A 20,782-nucleotide genomic window follows, 5' to 3' on the forward strand; every position below is an offset into this window, starting at 1 on the left:
AGTTCAGAGGGCAGCTTTCACCAGTGCTCCCAGGCCTCTTCTCTGGGGACAGAACTACAATTCCCAGAATAGCCAATGCTTCAGACTGGGGGAGGACATCCCTGTGTACTGACGCTTTCTGGATTAAATTTCTCACACATCCATAAACCTTGGAGGTTTTGTTTTGGACAATAATTTTGGAATGTCTGTAAGTGTTCACTGGGAATACATTTACATTTTTGAATATTCATTAGCTCTGGGGTTTGCTTTTAAGTGTACCTAGAATACACAGATGCACACATGCACTCACATACATGCCTGCACCTGCACACATGCACACACACACACACATACATACATGCGCATGCACACGTGCACACACACCACACTAAAGAGTGCCTGCTGGGGCAACTCCACCTCTTGGACAAAAACCCACCAAGCCACTAGAAGCTGCACTTCCTAGCTCTGTGTGTGCAGGTTTGGACAGCAGGCATGTATGAACAGTTCTACAATTTTGTTATTTTATAGAAAGTGGAGACCCCGCTACATATGGCAGCCAGAGCTGGGCACACGGAAGTGGCCAAATATTTACTCCAGAACAAAGCCAAAGTCAACGCCAAGGCCAAGGTGAGTTGTGAAGGCAGGAAGGGAAGGGTTTCAGATGTGAGCAGTTCCAGCACTGTGCAGAGAACCCATCCTCATTCCAGGCCGGGCTGTAGTACTGTGGCCTGGGGATCGCTTTTCATCCCAATCAGGTCGCTCCACGTGCTCTGATTCTGCTTTGCAGGGGGTTTGAGAAGACCAGGGATATTTTTGCATTAGAGCCACATTTCTTTAAAATAAGGAAAGTCCAAGGTGCATGGTTGGGCTGAGTATGTCCTGGGCTAACGACGACAGTTGCCGTGTAAGGAGGGGGGCAAGCTTTTGAAGAAAGCATTGCCAGCGAAAATCAGGCAAGAATTACTTGATCTAAAACTGGAGGGTTCCCCCTTGCTGTAAGCACATTTTGCGGGGGTTGGAGGAGTAGGCAGTGAGGAGCGCTGTGGAGTTTGCCAGTTGCTCGCTTGGCCAACAGCAGGCTTCCTAACCACAGGCCACGAAGGGTTCTCCTTAGAGTCAGGCCTGTGATTTGTGTTTGGGGCCCTCGAGGGATGCCTCCAGCTGGGCCCCATAAGACCTGGCCCAGGCAGCTCGATAGCAGCATTCAGAAGCAGGAAGCTGGGGGTGTGGATGGAAAAGTCCTCATTCTCTGTCAGCAGTGGAGACTCTCCTGACCCCAGCACAGAGAAAATCAAAGTAGAGTTCAAGCAGAAAGACAAGCGCATCCTCTCAGAAAGGATATGGGAGACGGATGAGCAACCACACTGCACTGAGTGCCTTTTATGCACAAACACAGAAACGTGTACATTATCTGCTTGATCCCAGAGGAGCCCTAGCAAGTAGACGTTATTATTCCCATTTTACAGATGGGAGGGCTGGGTCTTTGCGAAATTAGGTAGAAATAACAGCTCACTTGAAGAGCTGTTGTAAGGATTCAATAGGATACAGCATATTGGTTCCTGTAACTCAGAGACTTGATTCAAACCCTGACTCTTCATCTTCTTAGCTGTGTGACCTTGAGAAGGTCACTTGCCCTCTCTGGGCCCTGCCTTGCTTCTCTGTAAGATGAAAAGTTGGATTTGGTAACATCAGCATTTCTTCTTCTTTGTTTTCGCTTCGGGGTCCAGGATGACCAGACCCCACTTCACTGTGCAGCTCGCATCGGCCACACAAACATAGTGAAGCTCCTGCTGGAAAACAATGCCAACCCCAACCTGGCCACCACCGCTGGGCACACGCCCCTGCACATCGCAGCCCGTGAGGGCCACGTGGAAACAGTCCTGGCCCTTCTGGAAAAGGAAGCATCCCAGGCCTGCATGACCAAGGTACAACCTCCCTCCTCTCGGTCTAAGGAAGCAACAGGCTCACTCAGCCAGGCCTGGGGCTTGGAGGGGAATTCGTGCCTGGTTCTCTTTGTCACCTCAGTGATGCTGCAAGCAACTGGAAGGGTCATCACACTCGGGGCTGCCCGCCACCTGCAAGCCCGATGTGTCTCCATCCTTCCCTAAAATGGGAGGTCAATCACAGCTTCTCACACGCCCAGCCAGCCTTCATCCATTTATCATGGCACAATTATTAGTCGAAACCTGCTTTGGGCAAGTCACAGACAGGTTCTGGGGATATGAGAAGGATTAAGACTCATACCCTGCCCTCAGCTAGCCAGCAATCAACTACCACTGCGAGGTGGTCGAGACCCTCTCGCCAGAGGAACGTGTACAGCAAGTGCAGGGATGCCTGCCCACTCCTGAGGTCTTCAGCCTCCTGGAGGGCTCAAAAATGGCTGTGCCTTTGCTTTTATTGGCATCTCCATGCCAGCGGAGGGGGGCAGCCTCCTTTGCCGTGGGCCCTTTCTCCAGAGAGGACAGCCCTGGGGCCCCGATGTCCTGACGGCCTGTGTTTCTCCTCAGAAAGGATTTACCCCTCTGCACGTGGCAGCCAAGTACGGGAAGGTGCGGGTGGCAGAGCTGCTGCTGGAGCGGGACGCACACCCGAATGCTGCCGGAAAAGTGAGTTTGAACCCCGCCCTCCCCTGCAGCTCTCAGGTTAGAGGCAAGAACAGAGGACGGAATTCAGCTCTTGCAGATTCCATCTCTTGCCTATGTTGTCCATCCTTTTTTTTTTTTTTTTTTTTTTTTTTTTTTTTGAGACGGGGTCTCTCTCTGTTGCCCAGGCTGGAGTGCAGTGCTGCCATTATGGCTCACTACAATTTCGACTCCTGGGCTCAAGCCATCCTTGAGTGTCAGCCCCCTGAGTAGCTGGGACTACAAGCAGGTGCCACCATGCCCGGCTCTAACTTAAAAAAAAAAATAGAGACAGGGTCTCACTATGTTGCCCAGGCTAGTCTCAAACCCTGGGCTCAGGTGATCTTCCCTCTTCAGCCTCCCATAGCTCTGGGATTACAGGTGCAAGCCACTGCACCCGGCCTGTTCCTATTTCCATGAGTAGCCATCGAGAGAGAATGCCCTTTGGAAAGACTGGCCTTTCTGTCAACGGCCTTATCCGTTTGGAAAGACCCAACGGCCTTCTCTGGGCAAATGTGCTGATCTCACTGCCCACGTCCCCTCTGGTTCCCACAGGGCTCTGGGTCCTGCCGATGACATTCTGTCGTGACTCCAAGTTAAGACTGGCCTGGGAAGGATTTTAAACAGGATTTTACTGTGTAAAATAGGTGCTGCCATGCCTAAAGGGAGCCCTGGGAGAAAGTCCGTGGGAGTGACATCTGATCTCTTTTGTCTTTGTCCTCTGCAGAATGGCCTGACCCCCCTGCACGTGGCCGTCCATCACAACAACCTGGACATCGTCAAGCTGCTGCTTCCCCGGGGTGGCTCCCCGCACAGCCCCGCCTGGGTAAGACTGGCGCCTCTCCCCAGCTGCCCCGGAGAGCAGGTCACCTGCTACCTTCCAGTCCCTCAGGGAGGGGGGTTTCCACAGCAGCCCAGGGGTTTTGCGTTCTGTTGCTATTTTTACCTCAGAAATCATGCCTCACTTTCACACATGTTACCTGTCCTGTAATCATGCTATTCAGGGCCCAGGAGTGGGATGGGAAGTGGGTAACAATTCCCAGCCAGGGCTTACCTCGAAGAGGCAGAACTTGTTTTATACAGCAAATGTGTCCCCAAGCAGTTGCATGGCAGCTGGGTTTTGTAAACTGACTGTCAGAGATCAGTGTGGATAAAAATCCCTGGGGAGTGGTGAGCCTGGTTCTAGCAGATTCCGACTCTGTGGGACTGTGCAGTGTGGCCTGGAAGCCTCATTTTTAACCTACTCTCTGCGTGGTTCCGAGGCTGGGGCCACAGCGACCGTACTTTGAGAAATCCTCAGGGCTGCTGGTGAGCTTGCTGGAACCTGGAAGCAAGGGACCTCTTTAAAATGAGAATGATCACCTCCAAATTCATTTCTCTCTGAGATCAGACTTTTTGATGGTGGCATTTTTGTAGAGAGGCTTACCTGAATATGAGACATGTTGGCCCGGCCTCACACCAGCTTCAGAGGCGAGCTGCTCAGGGCAGCAGGTTCCGTGACCCTTGAGGGAATCAGAGGAGGCAGCAGACGGGTAGCTTCTGGAAGACCCCACGGGATTGGGTAGTGCAAGGATGAAGCTGGAAGGATCATTTTTGGGAACAGGCTGCCTGCTGTGGGAAGGCAAGGCTGTGTAGGAATAGGTGCCATGGGACTGGTGGCCAGCGGGGAGAAGGGGAGAGGAGAGGGAGCGGGGCCAGGAAGACAAAAGCCACACACAGTCCCCGCACTCTATGGGGCAGCCAGGCGCACAGGAAACAGGATAATCTATGGGAGAGCAAACCCCTGTGATCCGTCATGTGGCAGGTGTCCAAGTGCCGCAGAGAAGGAGCCTAAGGGTGGGACCCCGCATGACTCCAGCCAACATCTGCTGGCTTAGGGCCGCCGCAGCCCAGGCGGGGAGCCTCAGTGTCAGTGCAGCGCATTCTCCCTCCCTGGACAGACACGTGTCCCCATCTTGCAGCATCGCTCTTCTGCAGACACCAGCTCCCGACAGCTGTCTCCTCCTATCCTCGCTACTGCTGCAGCGAGCCCCACATCGCTGTGCAGAGGGAGCACATGGCCCTGCTGCGATGTCGACTTACTCCTGCCTCTAAAAATAAAAACCTGGACTCCGCTCCTCCTCCTCACTCCCCTACTTATATAAAAGGAAAGGGATCCAGGTTCATTATATTTAAAGAGAACTAAATCCAAGCACAAACCCTGTACAGATGGGCTTTGTTTCCATGGCAAAAAATAGTTTCCAAAGTAGTCTGGCAATTTTGTAGAATTTCACATGCAAATCTCTCTGCACCCAAACCAAACCCTCCCCTTTCTAATTTTGATGCTAATGTTGTTTGAACATTTGGGCAGAGCTCCCTCCGTGTGCATTCCTTAGGATGAGCTCATTTCCTTGGGAAAGAAGAGCCTTTTGCGGGCACACATTCCTCCCTCCCCTCTCCATGACTTTCCAGCCTAGTTGTCCTTGTCCTTGTCACCTGCAGAAGTTCATTCATTCCTTTCAGTCCTGGTTTAGGGGAAGCTCTGTTCTGTGAACACTCCGTGTTCTGAGAGTGACAGTGGCACTTGTATCTCAATTTTAACCAGAGGTTTACCTGGCAGCCTGAGCCATGTCCAGGGCAGGACAGGGGGCTGGCCTTGCCAGTGTGGACATCACTGCTTCCCAGGTAACCTGGGATTCCTGAGGATACATCCGTGAACACACTGAAGATTGCTCAAGTGATGGTCCTTTGTACATTAAAAGATGGCCTAATAGGGCCAGGAACGGTGGCCCAAGCCTGTAATCCCAGCACTTTGGGAGGCCGAGGCAGGTGGATCGCTTGAGGTCAGGAGTTCAAGACCATCCTGGACAACATGGTGAAACCCCGCCTCTACTAAAAATACAAAAATTAGCTGGGCATGGCGGCATGCACCTGTAATCCCAGCTACTTGGGAGGCTGAGACAGGAGAATCGTTTGAACTCGGGAGGCAGAGATTGCTGTGAGCCAAGATCTCACCACTGCACTCCAGACTGGGCAACAGAGCGACACTCTGTCTCAAAAAAAAAAAAAAGCCTAATAATCGTTGCTTTCATGCAGTTATTAATGGAAAAACCAGACTCCATAAAGTATTTCTGAGGTTTATTCTGAGCTGATGTGATAACCATGGCCCTGGGCAACACAGTATCAAGAGGTCCTGAGAAAGTGTGTCTGGGGCAGGTTACAGTTTGGTTTTATACATTTAGGGAGGCAGGAGTTATAGGTAAAGACATAAATCAATACATGGAAGGTATATATTGACAAAAATACCGAGAAACAGGGGCCCAGAGGTTATAGGCAGATTCAGAGATTCTTTAATTTGCAGTTGGTTAAAGGAGTAAAGCTTTATCTAAAAGTTTGGAATCAGCAGAAAAGAATTAAGTTGAGAGAAGGGTCTGTTCACCAGTGTCCTGGGCCGAGTGACCTCCAGGGGGCGTGTGACTCAGCCCTTGCTTATTGTGGCCTTGGGTCCTGTTGATAATTTGGTGTCTTGTCACAGAGAGTCCCTTTGGTTTAGTCTTATGATCTCTTTTAACATGAATGTTGGTCAGTTGCGCCTAAACTCGGAAAGGGAGTGGGTATAGCAAGGCGTGTCCAACCTCCCTTCCTTCATGGCTGGGAATTCAGTTTTTAAGGTTTTTCTGGGATCTCTTTGGCCCAACTGGGGTCTGTTTGGGGGCTTAGGGTTTTATTTTTCGTTTCCATAGTGAAAGGCTTCTCTGGGCCGGTGCTGACTGGTGCGCTGTGTCTCGTTGTGGGGAGGCTTAGCTCCCTTTTGAGCCAACCCTGCATCTCAGGCTGGATCTGTGGCATCACACCCCATTCCTTTGCTCTCTTTTAATACAGTGCAAAAATCATGCTGTTTAATTAAACTTATTATGATCCAAATGCCGATCTTGTTACATGAACACAACCTACAAAGAACAATTTAATGTTTTCTCATAACATAATCAAATTAAAAAGGAAGAATACTGGAAAGGATTATCACACGTCATTCTTCAAAAAGAATGATTTTTCAATTTATTCAATTCCTTGGGTAAGTCACAACTTTTCATTTCACCACAAAAGCCGCCTATGGGCCCACCTTGCTGAGCTTTCTCTGTACCCAGGGCTTTGACTGCCTTGGCGGGCACCTTTCTTTCCCTTTCCTCTTCCTGACCAGTGATCCTGGCAGAATCAGAAATGTTAGTTTCCACAGTAAGAGAGTGGCTGGCAGGGAGAACTCAGTCCTCAGCCAGAGGAATGCTGGCCGAGGTGGAGAAATCTCGTGCCCTGAGACAGATCCCACATTGGGCAGCCATCTGCTGTGGGCCTGGGTGGGCGCATGTCCAGGACGTCCTCCAGCCTGGCATTGCCCTTAACCCTGAGTGCCCTAGGGCCTTGCTACTGAAAGTGTGGTCCCTGGACCAGCATTGTCAGCATCACCTGGGAGCTTGCTAGAAATGCACAATCTTGGGCCCCCCTAGTGCCTCTGAATCAGACACTGCATTTTAACAAGGTCCCAAGGGATTGTGTACACATCAGAGTTTGAGAACCACTGTTCTAGCTGGAATTACCTGGGCTGTGCAATCAGCAGGTCAGGGCTGGGATATCTGTTGTTCTGCTTACTATGTGACATTAAATAAGGCGCTTAACCTCACAGAGAATTGGCCTCTTTCTCCACACAATGGGATAATAATAAAAATGCCTGCCCTAGTGACCTTATGTGGTTTTAATGAAGCGCAAAAAAGATAACGCAGGTGAAAGTGGTTTTCGGCAGTGATGAGCAAAGGAGCCCACCTGGGAACCGTCTCTTGCCTGCAGGGAGATAAGGAGTGTGCTCCAGAGTGTAAACCCATGCACTGCTTCCTTCATTAAGACAGTCTTGCTATCAATGATAATAATAAAAACAAAAATTGGCTGAATAAACAGTGCACAGTGACATCATTGATTTACTTTTGAGGCAAGCTCCTTCATCTCATTATGCAATTATAATGTCTTGCAAACCAGTGCACTACAAAACCATGACACACAGGTGCATTACTTTTTAAAACTTTTATGTGTAGAGACAAGGTCTTACTCTGCTGCAGGCCATAGTGCAGTGGTATGATCAGAGCTCACTGCAACCTCCAACTCCTTAGCTCAAGCCATCCTCCTACCTCAGCCTCCTGAGTAGCTACAGGCATGCATCACCATGCCCAGTTAATTTTTTAATTTTTTTGTAGAGATAGGGTCTAGCTTTGTTGTCCAGGCTGGTCTCAAACTCCTGGCCTCAAGTGATCCTCACACCTCAGCCTCCCAAAGTGTTGGGAATACAGGCATGAGCCACTGTGCCCTGCCAACTTTTTATATCTTAATTTTGGAACATACCTTCACATATAGTATCATGTTTGGTCTACCTAACAACTTTGAGAAATGAAAAAGATCGATGCTATTATCCACTTTTAATGACTTAAAAGATACAGAAGGAAGTCTAGATCATGGAATATCTTGCCCTGGGTCACACAGGTAGTTAACAGTGGAGTGAGGACTGTCCCACATCCTCAAGTCCCTTGCCAGGTGCATGTCCCTTAAACCACCCTACCTAATGCCGGCAAGGCCCAGAGGGCAGCACTTGGCCCAGCTGCACTGGGAAAAAAAGGGGCTGTTGTTTCTTCTTCTTTATGAAATATTTGGGGGTTTTGGCTCTTATTGCAGGAAGGAAGAAATGAGAACCTTTCATTTCCTTACCTGGCCTTCCAGTTGTTCTCTTCCTGTCCAGCAGTTTGTCAGAGCATAACAGAAAACAGATGGTGAAAAAAGGTGGACATACAGAGGCTATGCAAGCCTGAGGCACTGGCTTCAAATCAAATGGATTTTGTTTGTTTGTTCGTTTACCTAAATTGCTACTGGGTGACGCCAGCCCTGCTCATTGGGTGTCCAGCCGGCCAAGAACCAGACTCAGCCCCTGCTCGTGTGTTGACATTGTCAGCTCAGCATTCCTGTAACCAGGCTCTGGGTGACTTCTTCTGTTTCAGAATGGCTACACCCCTTTGCACATCGCTGCCAAGCAGAACCAGGTGGAGGTGGCCCGCAGTCTGCTGCAGTATGGGGGTTCAGCAAACGCCGAGTCGGTGCAAGGTGTGACGCCCCTTCACCTGGCCGCCCAGGAGGGCCATGCAGAGATGGTGGCTCTGCTGCTCTCGAAACAAGCCAATGGCAACCTGGGGAACAAGGTAGACATAGCGTCTTTGGATCTGCCCTGGAGTGCTGGCTAACAACGTGTGGTGTCTGCATATTAAGTATCTATGTGCGCCCAGGTTCTGAGTTAGGGCTGTGTGTGTGTAAACCTTGGAACAGCCCTGTGTACATTTCACCTTCATTTTATAAATGAATAAACAGAGTCAGAAAGGTTGCTTATTCCCGAGATGGCAGGATTCTGAGCCTTTCTGATGCCAAAGCCTTTGCTGATCTTTCTAAACAGATTGACTTAAGGATCTGCAGAAAGATCAATATTAAAATCCATAATACACTTTCCCAAATATAGGCCGGCGCCTACCTTCAGGAGTACATTCTATCATTTGGGACTAAATATTCTATGTTCTGTGGGGGAAAGATGTTTTAAAACTACTGACCTATACACTGGGAGTTCTTACTCCAGCGGCAATAGGTGAGGATAAAGCCTTCTAAAATTGCGCACACATCTGGGGAGGAAGGGTGTGTGAGCAGTTTTCTGGGTGAAGTGTTCAGTGTTTCTCAGCTTCTCAAAGGAATGTGTGACCCAAAAAAAGACTAAAAATCGCTTCTTTTTTAAATAACGGTTTTATCGAAATGTAATTCACCTAGAAGGCACCCTTTCAAACTCTACAATTCAATGTTTTTTAGTATTTTTACAGAATTCAGCAGCCTATGATCTAATTCTAGAACACTTTCATCCCCCCCAAAGGGAACCCCATACCTGTTGGCAGTCACTGCCCATTTCCCCCAGAGCCCCCGGTCCCTCACAACCGCGAATCTTTCAGTCTCTAGGAATTTGTCTGTTCTGGACATTTCATATAAGTGGAACCATGCAATGTGAACAACCACTTCTTCGATGATAAATTCACATAGCAAATACACAGAAAGGCAAGCATTTCCAGGGCAACTTAAGGTTTCTTAAAAACCTGTAGATTTTGTACAAAATCTGGCACATTTTGTACAAATTTGAACAGTTGACCCCCAATGAGGGAACCGTTCTGGTAGGACCATTATATCTCATGGCATTCTGGGTTCCTTCACTGCCCCACTTAATGGGAGCTTTGACAGGAGGCAGTAAGGTGACTGGTAACCCACTCTGTCATCCACACGCCGCCCTCACGAGTCAGATCATTGGTGTTAGCTCAAGAATGAGGCAGAGCGCCTGCCTGAGAGGCTGACACAGTCACTCCTCAACTGAGGACTGTTCTCATTTGAGCCATCCCCGGTCTGCCTGCAGGACAGGCCCGCCAGTTCTGGCCACAGTGGCATGTGGTGGGGTGTCATGACTACCCACAAGCCTCTGGTCAGCCTGCGGGATGTGCAGAAGGCAGAGGAGGGCAAGTGGAGTCCTGTAGAGGGGACATGGTCTGTGCCTGCAGGGAAATCCAGTTTTGTTGGTCCCACGTTAGCAAAGGGTATTGAGGCAAAGTCCAGGGGAGAGAAGACTTTTCTGATATTTTCCTGTGGGTGCCCACATGTCAAACAACATCTCTGATACCTTACTGCCTTCCTGAGGAAGCTGTGATGCCACGTGCAAGAATATGGTCCGTTCACTCCTGGTAGGATGCTTTGCCCTCTTGACCATGCCAGCACTGGCTGTGCAGTGATAACTGTATGGTACTTTATTTATTTATTTATTTATTTATTTATTTATTTAAGATGGAGTCTTGCTCTGTCACCCAGTCTGAAGTGCAGTGGTGCGATCTCGGCTCACTGCAACCTCTGCCTCCCAGGTTCAAGTGATTCTCCTGCCTCAGCCACCCAAGCAGCTGGGATTACAGGCATGAGCCACCATGCCCTGCTTATTTTTGTATTTTTAGTAAAGTTGGGGGGTCTAACCATGTTGGCCAGGCTGGTCTCGAACTCCTGACCTCAGGTGATCCACATGCCTTGGGCTTCCAAAGTGCTGGGATGACAGGCATGTGCTGCCGCACCCAGCCAGTGTGCTTCATTTAAACAGCACTGTGTGCCTCTCAATGTGCTTCACCTGTGCTTTCTCCAGCACTCCTCATCTTGCCCCTGAGATGGATCCATGATAACCCCTATTGTCTAGATTAGGAAACCAAAGCTACAGGGCTCTGAAATTCACCATGGAAATAGGGCATTCTTTACTGGGCAGTCCATAAAGCACCAACACTGGGAAAGTGCCATAAAGTTCATCTAGATCAGAAGTCAGCAAACTATGGGCCCATGGGCCAAATCTGGTCCACCACTTGTTTGTGTAAATAAAGTTTTATTGGAACACAGCCATGCCCATTCATTTAAATGTTAGTCATACAGAGACATGGCCAAAAATATTGATCATCTGGCCCTTAACAGAAAAAGTTGCCAACCCCTGGTCTAGTGTAACCACCTTACTTTTTAGATAAGGACATTGGGGCCCAGAACAAGAAGAGCTTTGCCTGGAGCCAAATAACTAGTTGGTGACTGCAAAGTCAGCTTCAGCTCCCAGACCTCAGAGCTCTTTCCTTGTGGCCTGGAATTCTTTACTTGCTAGAAGGTAATGAACGTCTTTTTCTTTGCAGAGTGGACTCACTCCCCTCCATCTGGTAGCACAAGAAGGCCACGTTCCAGTGGCAGACGTGCTGATCAAACACGGCGTCATGGTGGATGCCACCACCCGGGTAAGGCAGGCAGCCGGAACTTCCGTCTGTGTGGACTCCTTGCTCACACTTCAGAACTGAATCTTCCACGGGGCTTTGAAACCCCGAAGACCCAGTGGAACATTCTTCCCTGCCACTTCCTAGAGCGGGCAGTGGAGTTTGAAAACGTTACTCCTCATTATCTTACTTTCTCATTGGGGATTTTTAAAGTTTGCTAGACCTTTGAGCCTCTGCAGTGAGAAAGTGGGACGAATGTTTAATCATGACTCTAAGACCTGTCTAATACGAGTAGCCAGCATGTCAAAATGTCAAGTTTCCCCAGATTCACACAAAAGCTTAGCCCCTTTTCTTCCAGCACTTGGTTAAATTCAGTTCAACTTTCTTTGAACCTCTGATGTGTGCAAGGAGCTATGTGAATGGAATCTGCCATCAAGGCGTCTGCAGTTTGGTGTGGAGGTGATTGCTAGGGACAGGAAGGAAGAGCGTAATTTGATATTTACTCTTAAGAGAGGAGCTGGGAGCACAGAGGGCAGACAGGGTGTTTTCAGTCGGTGCGAGGAGGCGGGCTTCATGGAAGAAGCCACATTTTGTTTCTTTTCCCCACAAGGGAACCATATTAAAAGGAAGGGACAGTGACAGTACCAGGAACTCCTGTCCCCTCCAGAGTAGCACAGGAATGCCAGCAACAATGTTATGCTGAAGTCACCCTGAGAAAAGTCTGGAAACTGTGTTTTGTCTCCAACTGCCTGCAGCTTCCACAGGAATCTGCTTAAAATCTAAGAATGTTCTGGATCTTTGAGGCTTCACTTGCGGGCCCTGTTTAGTCTTTTGGGGTCCTGCACCAAGAGACCCTGTCCTGTGGGTTAGAATGGCCTTGAGGATCCCAAAGTCACCCCATTATGGGAAGGACCTGTGCTTGGGTGGTCTCTGGAATCTGGCACCAGCTTCCCGGGACACTTGGGACCAAAGAGCTCAGAGGGCCTTGGCCTGCCTGCCCACAGGAAGCATTACCACAAAATTCAGCAGGACAGACTCCTTGAACAGCCCAGACTCACATGAGCAAATATCCCAAGCCCATGCATTTCAATAAGCAATGACCAGTTCCCGTAAATTCCATCACGCCACAACTAAGTCACTTGGACAGCCTTTTGGGGATTTTTCAATGGGATTTCAGCTTTCTAATGGAAATAAGCCTGTTGTCATTGGAGTGAACATGACCTCACATCCCCATCTGCCCTCATCTCAGCGCCCTTCCCAGGCCTGAAGGCTATTTCTTCCTCTTGAAATAGCCCCCCTGGGATTCTGTGATGCTGCTCTCTCCAGATTTCCCTCTCCCTCTTTTCTGCCTCGGCCTCACTCCCTCGGCCCCACTTTTCACCCTCCACTTTATCCTGGGGGACCTCACTCACCTCCAAAGCTCTCAGATCTCCCATGCACTGACGACCGCAGCATAGCCCTTTTCTTGCGGTTCAGTGTCCATTTTCCAGTTGCCAGGTTGACATCTCCCCTTGGGTCTCCCACAAGCATCTCAGCCTGGTGGTCTCTGCCCGGCAGCAGCCATTCAGCTTGTCAGTGTCAGCCTTCAAGGGGCTCCCTGTCCATTCTCTCTTTGAATCGGCTGCTTTGGGAAGGATTTCATGTGATGCCCGGCTCAGGAGAGCTCTGGTCACTCCTTCTCATCTGCTTTTCAGATGGGCTACACTCCCCTCCATGTGGCCAGTCACTACGGGAACATCAAGCTGGTGAAGTTTCTGCTGCAGCACAAGGCAGATGTAAATGCCAAGACCAAGGTACAGGGATGCCCTAGCCCCGACTCCTGCGCTGACCCTTCTCCATGCCACATCAGGGTGCAGCCAGAGCTGCTGCTCTGGGCCACTAGGGGTTCCACCACAGTTGACCGTGGACGCTGAAGGAAGAAAGGGGGAAATGCATTTTATTAATGTCCCATTTCGAAGATGGACAGGCACTATCATGTGTAGGCAGGTCTCTGTCTAATGGTTGGCTAACCCTGCCAAAATGTCTGCTTGCTTTGCAGCTAGGATACAGCCCCCTGCACCAGGCAGCCCAGCAGGGACACACAGACATCGTGACTCTGCTTCTGAAAAACGGTGCTTCCCCAAACGAGGTCAGCTCGGTGAGTACACTCTCTCTCTTGAGTTTAGAAAACTGCTCCCTGTGGCAGCAGCCCTGGGTGACCTCCCCTAACCATAGAGGTTAATGCACATGTCTGGGGCCTGGACGGGGCCGCAAGACCCTAAAGCCATAGCTACCTTGAATACCCTGGGGATGGGGCACTGTGATCAGTTCCTCTTTCTGGTGAATTGATCGTTTTCCTTTTAAGCACCATTTTCCCTCCTCTTTTATGTTTATTAAAATATCCTTCTTGAGTGCGGGTGCAGTGGCTCACACCTGTAATCACAGCACTTTGGGAGGCTAAGGAGGGAGGATTGCTTGAGGGCAGGAGTTCAAGACCAGCCTGGGCAACACAGTGAGTGCCTGAATCTACAAAAAAAATTTTTTATTTACGTGGATGTGGTGACACATATTAGCTGACTGGGAGGCTGAAGTGGGAGGGTAGCCTGAGTCCAGGAGGTCGAGGCTGCAGGGAGTTGTGATTGTGCCACTGCAGTTCAGTGTCCATTTTCCAGTTGCCCACTTGACAGCCAGCCTGGAAGACAGAGCAAGACCTTGTATCTTTATATATATATATACATACACACACACACACACACACACACAGACATATACATATATATATGCACATACATACATATATACCATATATATAAATATTTGTTGAAACCCATTCTAAAATATGTGAAACTGTTTTCAATATGGTGCAAATGAACATAGGTCAATGTCCTGGGTGGTTCCTGATCTTTCAGGGCTCGAGGTTATCTTTAGTGACATCAGCAATCATTGTTCACTATGAGCTTTCTCATCTGACCATGCGGAGGTTCTATGAAATTATCTCCGTGTTTGCTCCTATCTCTGAAATAATGTGGACCCCCTTGACTTGGTGCGGTGGCTCACACCTGTAATCCCAGCACTTTGGGAGGCCGAGGCAGGTGGATCACTTGAGGTTAGGAGTTAGAGACCAGCCTGGCCAACACTCCACGGCGAGTGTCTCTATTAAAAATACAAAAAAAATGAGCCAAGTGAGGTGACAGGCACCTGTAGTCCCAGCTACTCGGGAAGCTGAGGCACAAGAACCACTTGAGTCCAGGAGGCAGAAGTTACAGTGAGCCTAGATTGTGCCACTGCACTCCAGCCTGGGTGACAGAGTGAGACTCTGTCTCACACACACACACAAAAGTGGATCCTTGATTGTAGATGGGGTTGCAGAAATTGTAGCTGCAGCTGGGCTTGAATCTGAATGGAGCCCAAGGCACATCCTAGAAGTAGAGAAGTCAAAAGAAAAATCAAGCCTCGGTATCCATTTATGATCACATAGCTCTTTCTCTTCTAATCAAAGTAGAAAGTATGCCCTTGCTGTGTTTCTGGTGATTTGTGATTTCTGAGTATTCCGATTAGAGTTCATTGAAGTATATGGATTAATTCAACTACTTTAATACCCCATCACTGACACCTAAGAACAGACTTTGGGAGCAGCAAGCAGCCTCCCTCTGTCCTCATCTTCCTAAAATTGCATCTGCTAACTTCCTGACCTCCTTCCCGGTGGGTATCCACTTGGCAGAGCCTGACTTCTCCTTGGGAGATTTCCTCTGCTGGGTTGCAAGGCCCCACACTTGACACTGCAGATCGAAAGCACCCCTGCCCTCCCTCCTCCCACACCCATCTCTGGGTGCTGCTGCTAACACACATCTAGGCACACACACGTGCAGGGATCTCGTTCTGGGCCCCACGGTGACATCTGTCCACTCAGGTTCTCCTGAACAACTAGAAGGTGAACTCGATCTGTGTCTAAGGGGCCAGCCCCGCCTGCTAGACTCCATCCTCTGACTGCACCCGGGCTGCTCTTTTCCCAGGATGGAACCACACCTCTCGCCATAGCCAAGCGCTTGGGCTACATTTCTGTCACCGACGTGCTCAAGGTCGTCACGGATGAAACCAGTTTCGTGGTATGTCTACTTCTCCCCCGCACCCACCCTGGACACACTCAACCTGGCGCAGAGGCGTGCCTGGGGTTACTCTGGAAGTGGGGTGCGTTCTGGGGCTCCAGGACGCCGGTCGGAGGCGCAGCGCCCGACGGGTGGGAACTTGTCCTCCTTCCAGCGGGGCTGTGCTGCCACCTAGCGGCCTGAGGACTCGGGGCAGGACCAGCATTCCGAGCAGCAGCAGAGTGGATGGGGTTTGGGGAGATGGGAAGCCAGTTTTCCCGGGTCCCATCTCAGTGGTTCCTGCCCGGCAGCTTCCAGGCTGAGCGCCTCCTCCGTCCGTTTTTCTGCATTTGGGGCACACCCCACAGGCGTGACCTGGGAGCCGCTGGGCTGGTAAAAAATGCGTGCGGCTCTAGTTTGGGTTGAGTTATCTGCTTTTTCTCCTTTTAGTTAGTCAGTGATAAGCATCGGATGAGTTTCCCTGAGACAGTTGATGAGATCCTGGATGTCTCGGAAGATGAAGGTAAAGTTGGGGTAATGAGCTCAGGCTGGTGGGGACAGAGGGGCTCTGGGCACCCTCCAAGGGGGCTTCCTGCCACCTGCCGGCTTTGTCCTCTTACAACACGCCCAAGAGCTGTAGATGGACACTGAAAGTGGGGAGACCTGCTTTTTATAGCTGTTGTCTATTATCAAAAATACTACTCTGTTAATACAATCTTAGGTGAAAGAACATTGACTAAATTTAAAATTCCATGAAGTTTCAAAGACACATGTGTGTTTGCATAGATTATGGATGTGTATCAAATTGGAGCATGGTTCTACTCAGACCAACTCTCAGCGCCATGAGGAACCGTAATAAAATTCTGCCTGGTTCTTTCTTTGTGCTTTGAATGAATACTAAGTGGATTATTCAAAATCTGTGAGAATGCCTTTTAAGCTGCACTTCAACCACATAGCGGGTCAGTAGGTTTTGGGTTATTTCTGTGATTATGAAATTACTATAGTCTGGCTGGGTGCCTGGGTTCATGCCTGTAATCCCAGAATTTTGGGCAGCCGAGGTTGGAGGATTGCTTGAGGCTAGGAGTTCAAGACCAGACTTGGGCAATATAGGGAGACCCCCCATCTCTACAAAAAAATTGGAACTAAAAATTAGTGAGCTGTAATCACCCCACTGCACTCCAGCCTGGGTGACAGAGCCAGACCCTGTCTCTAAAAGAAAAAGAAAGAAATTACTATAGTCTCAGCTTGTATGAACTACAGAATGCTTCCAGTATTTTCCTACCCCCAACAAACCTTATTTCATCACTAATTAGATGGGGATATTGAGTAGTAGGATCCTCAACTCCGGGGATGTTGAATAGTGGGGTGGGCTGGATCAGCTCGGTGGTCCTTTCCATCTGGGTTATTCCATGGTTGTATAACTTTGTCAACTAGAGAAGCAGAGCTGTCGGGTGCTCCTTTGGATAATATATGTCTCTCGCTTTAACTGCCTTCAATGTGGTCCTTCTTTCAACTCTGCTCTCCTTTGCTTTCCAGGAACTGCTCATATAACTATAATGGGTATGGAACGCTTTCTGTTTCCTGTGGTCTTTTCTCACTAGAGTGCATTTCACCCTAAGCAACCCAGATGCTCACTAATCCATTCCTGCTTTCCATCTTCCTCTGACAGCTAATAATCTGGAGCCAGGAGCTCAACTAAACCAAGGAATTCACACCCATGAGACCCATGCCCGGCAGGCAGCTCCTGCCAGTCCATTTCTGTGTCTGTGCCCATGCCACCATGTTTGTGATCATAACTGCATGAGCTGTTGTTCTTCCATCCTGTCAGCTCCAGATCACAAGCCATGGTGCTCACTGCTGGGTGGCATTGAATGACCCCTCAAGGTTGAGGGCCGGGGCTCCAGCTCCAGTTCAAACTAGGAGAGAGAAACAAAGGGGCAGTCAGAGGTGCAGACAGCTGATTGACCCATAGTTTGAACCTCTTTGTGATGGGCTTTGAAGTAATGAGGTTTTGGCTGCCATGGTTACAGAAAATTCTCCAGCCCTTTGAATTGAGTGGGTCCAGTTCCACTGTAGTTTATTCTTCTATTGGTGTGGAGTGGAAAAGAGCAGTAGCAGTTCCTTCTTTGGTGTCATTGCACCCTAAAAGGGCTGTTTTGAATTGGAACTAAGCGAAGAAAGTTCTTTCTGGCTGTCTTTGGCTTCCTGCAAAGCGTCAGGCATCTAAGATGTCAGGAGCTGGCTGCCCTGCTCTCTATCCCAGAGCTGGAGGACCAGGACTGGGCAAAGACATTGCTCCCGATCTCCTTGCGACATCAAGGCCTTCCCCATTCCTCAGGAGCTAGCTCTGAGAGGCGGAGTGGGAACAGAGCTTTTTAAAAAGAAAGAGGGACTCTTCTCCCTCTACCCTGTCGCTCACTTGAGCTCTTACTGTTTCAGGGGAAGAACTCATCGGTTCCAAGGCTGAGAGGTCGGATTCCAGGGATGTCGATGAAGAGAAGGAGCTCCTGGATTTTGTGCCAAAGCTAGACCAAGTGTGAGCAGTGCTCCTGGGAGGGTCCCTAGGAGGATGCCGAGGTGTAGCCCTGTGGCTCAGAGCAGGGATTCCAGAGGGAGGAAGGGCACAGCAGGCCAGGTGCTGGGCATGCTGCCCGCAGAGAGAGACAGTTTGCACCTTAGGATGCGCTAGCTGTGCACCTGAGCCACCAGGGCAGGAGGAGGCCTTCCTCACACCATGCTGCCTGGATGCCTCTCTGCTCCTCTTCTAGTCTCCCCTCCTTTCCCAGGCTCCCCTCATTCACAGCCTTATATCCACACCCCCGTCCCTCTTATGCACACTCAACTTCTCATCCAAAAGTTGAGGAAGATGGCCAGGAGCGGTGGCTCACACCTGTAATCCCAGCACTTTGGGAGACTGAGGCAGGAGGATCACCTGAGGTCAGGAGTTCATGACCAACCTGACCAACATGGTGAAACCCCGTCTCTACTAAAAATACAGAAAAATAGCTGAATGTGGTGGTGCACATCTATAGTCCCAGCTACCTGGGAGGCTGAGGCAGGAGAACTGCTTGAACCCGGGAGGTGGAGGTCGCAGTGAGCCAAGATTGTGCCACTGTATTCCAGCCTGGGCAATGAGAGCAAAACTCCATCTCAAAAAAAAAAAAAAAAAAGGGTTGAGGAAGATTCACATTAGAAACTATTGCCAGGCTAAGCTCGAACTCTGACTGCATCCCTCTGCCCCTGAGGTATGTTAGGTACAAGCCAGGGGAGATTCAGGTCTGCCTGGACCACATTTCTCATTTCCCCCGTGACTGCTGTGAGTTATCTCACTGTGGGCACGGTGTACACAGGGACATTTTGCAAAGCAATCTAATATCAATGACTTTGTAGAAACACTAAGCCCTAGATGTTTTCTGAAAAGATGGAAATGTCCCTGAACAAGCAGGGAGTGAAACCATGGGGCCATTTGCTCCATTTGAATTTGCTAGACATCTGTTAGAAAGAAATACAGAGCTGTAACCCTGACCATAAGCAACTTACGGATTCATTTGGTGGGATCGAAATGCACACCAAGGGGTCATGTAGCAACACAGAAAGATATATTGTTAGCCAGAGCGAGGATTCTGTCAACAGGTTCTAAAGGAGGAGAAAGGGGTGGCAAGTGCAGGTTGGAGTCATTGGGGAGGACTTCATGGAGGAGGAGGTGGTCCTTCCACCAGGTTGTGAAGGGCAGTCAGGCTCCAGAGTGGAAAGCAGGAGGGAGAGACTTGGAGGCAAGAGGAAGAGGAAGCTGTGTGCGCATGTGGATCAGCCCTGTGATTTTCTGGTGTTCTTGGCATGCAGGGTGGAATCTCCAGCCATCCCCAGGATTCCCTGTGTCACACCTGAGACAGTGGTGATCAGGTCAGAAGAGCAGGAGCAGGTAAGAAGCTGCTTGTCTGTGGTTTCCCCACGTGGAGAGCATGAGTACCCCGGGACAGTGATTGTTGACGGGTGGCCTGTACGTAGCACAATAGACACTAATAGCTCACATGCCACTCACTGTCCAACTGGCATTCCACGCTTGGATGCCTCATAATGGTGCAACATCGGCGGCATTGGGTGGGCCGCGTCTGGGAGAGATGGTCAGATGGGGCCCTATCCTGTGGTGGCTCAGTCCTTGGATGCAGCCCAGGACAGCAGCAGTGAGAAACCCGTGGGTCCTTGACCAGCCCACTGTCTTCAACTCTTGGCCTAGGGTAGGAATTCCAGCCAGCAGATGTTTACTGGATTCCTGCTGTGCGCCCTGGACAGGCTCAGGCAGGAGGGCTGGACACCCGCCTCCTGGGAGCCAGGGCCCAACCGGAAAGAGTGGACTCGGACGCATGAACCCAGTTAGCATAGAACTGGGAGGGAGAGCAGGGGAGTGCCCCACTGTGTGGTGTGAGTGCTGGCAGAGTGCAGAGCAGGGAGGCCCTAGCCAGCCCCAGGGTGGCCGGGAGCATCTGCGGAGGAGGTGAGATGTGGGGAGTGGAGAGGATTAGATCAACAAGGGTGAGGGACAAGGATGTTCTGGACTGGGGGAAAAGCAAACGTGAAGATCTAGAGAGCACCAAGGCTGGGCTTAGATCCTGCTGGCTGTGCCAGGGCAGGCTGGCATCCCTGTAGTTGCAGTGTTACCCTAAGGCAAGTCCCTGCTATACAGGTGAGGAAGCAGGAAGCCCCACAAGGGCGGGAGTCTGTTGTGTTCACCTTGTGGACTCCAGATGTCCACAGGGCAGGTAGCCCGCCCACAGCTAAGTGGCGAGGCGGTCGTGGTGCTGGTATGCAGTGCCCACCCTAGAGGAAGTTGGCCTGCCGAGGGCAGGGCTCCCCGTGGGCAGAGCCGGAAAGAAGGGGGCGGGTCTGCAGCAGGTGCAGTGGGCCTGGGGGCCAGGAGTCAGACTGAATGGTGAGGACTGGCTCCATCCATTCCAAGGCTGTGTCCCAGGGTCTTGAACCCAGGAGAGGCACGGAGGTGGGAGGAAGCTCCTGTCTCCTTTTAGACTCCAGGACAGCCTTGTCTGATAGGGCGGTGGGGTCCCGTGGGAGCACTTTCTCCACGTGGCACCTGGTTTCTAGCAGCAAGGCTCTTCCAAGCCTCCATGCCCTGCACGGCATCCAGCTGGCCAGGGAGGAAGTGGAACAGGAGGACCTTTTCTCTGTCCTCAGGCATCTAAAGAGTATGATGAGGACTCCCTCATCCCCAGCAGTCCGGCCACCGAGACCTCAGACAACATCAGCCCGGTGGCCAGCCCGGTGCACACAGGGTGAGTGGCGGGCGCAGGGC

General features: G+C 50.3%; 1 protein-coding gene across 5 annotated transcripts in view; it reads left to right on the forward strand.

The window, feature by feature from the left end:
* ANK1 (ankyrin 1, erythrocytic) overlaps positions 1–20,782 on the forward strand; it is a 240,567-nt gene that overhangs the window by 176,544 nt on the left and 43,241 nt on the right. For 4 of the 5 annotated variants that reach the window (XM_011960652.1, XM_011960653.1, XM_011960655.1 and 1 more), the window contains exons 13-25: positions 508–606; positions 1,707–1,904; positions 2,487–2,585; positions 3,328–3,426; positions 8,612–8,809; positions 11,336–11,434; positions 13,105–13,203; positions 13,449–13,547; positions 15,403–15,495; positions 15,925–15,997; positions 17,914–18,010; positions 19,318–19,396; positions 20,665–20,762. In XM_011960652.1, coding sequence (XP_011816042.1) covers positions 508–606; positions 1,707–1,904; positions 2,487–2,585; positions 3,328–3,426; positions 8,612–8,809; positions 11,336–11,434; positions 13,105–13,203; positions 13,449–13,547; positions 15,403–15,495; positions 15,925–15,997; positions 17,914–18,010; positions 19,318–19,396; positions 20,665–20,762 — 1,430 coding nt within the window. Of the gene's footprint in view, positions 1–507; positions 607–1,706; positions 1,905–2,486; positions 2,586–3,327; positions 3,427–8,611; positions 8,810–11,335; positions 11,435–13,104; positions 13,204–13,448; positions 13,548–15,402; positions 15,496–15,924; positions 15,998–17,010; positions 17,035–17,913; positions 18,011–19,317; positions 19,397–20,664; positions 20,763–20,782 lie in introns of all 5 variants that reach the window. The other variant, XM_011960651.1, reaches the window with a different exon arrangement.

Source organism: Colobus angolensis, unplaced genomic scaffold (genome assembly GCF_000951035.1).
Source record: "Colobus angolensis palliatus isolate OR3802 unplaced genomic scaffold, Cang.pa_1.0 Scaffold52, whole genome shotgun sequence".
In the NCBI taxonomy this organism is placed as follows: domain Eukaryota; kingdom Metazoa; phylum Chordata; class Mammalia; order Primates; family Cercopithecidae; genus Colobus; species Colobus angolensis.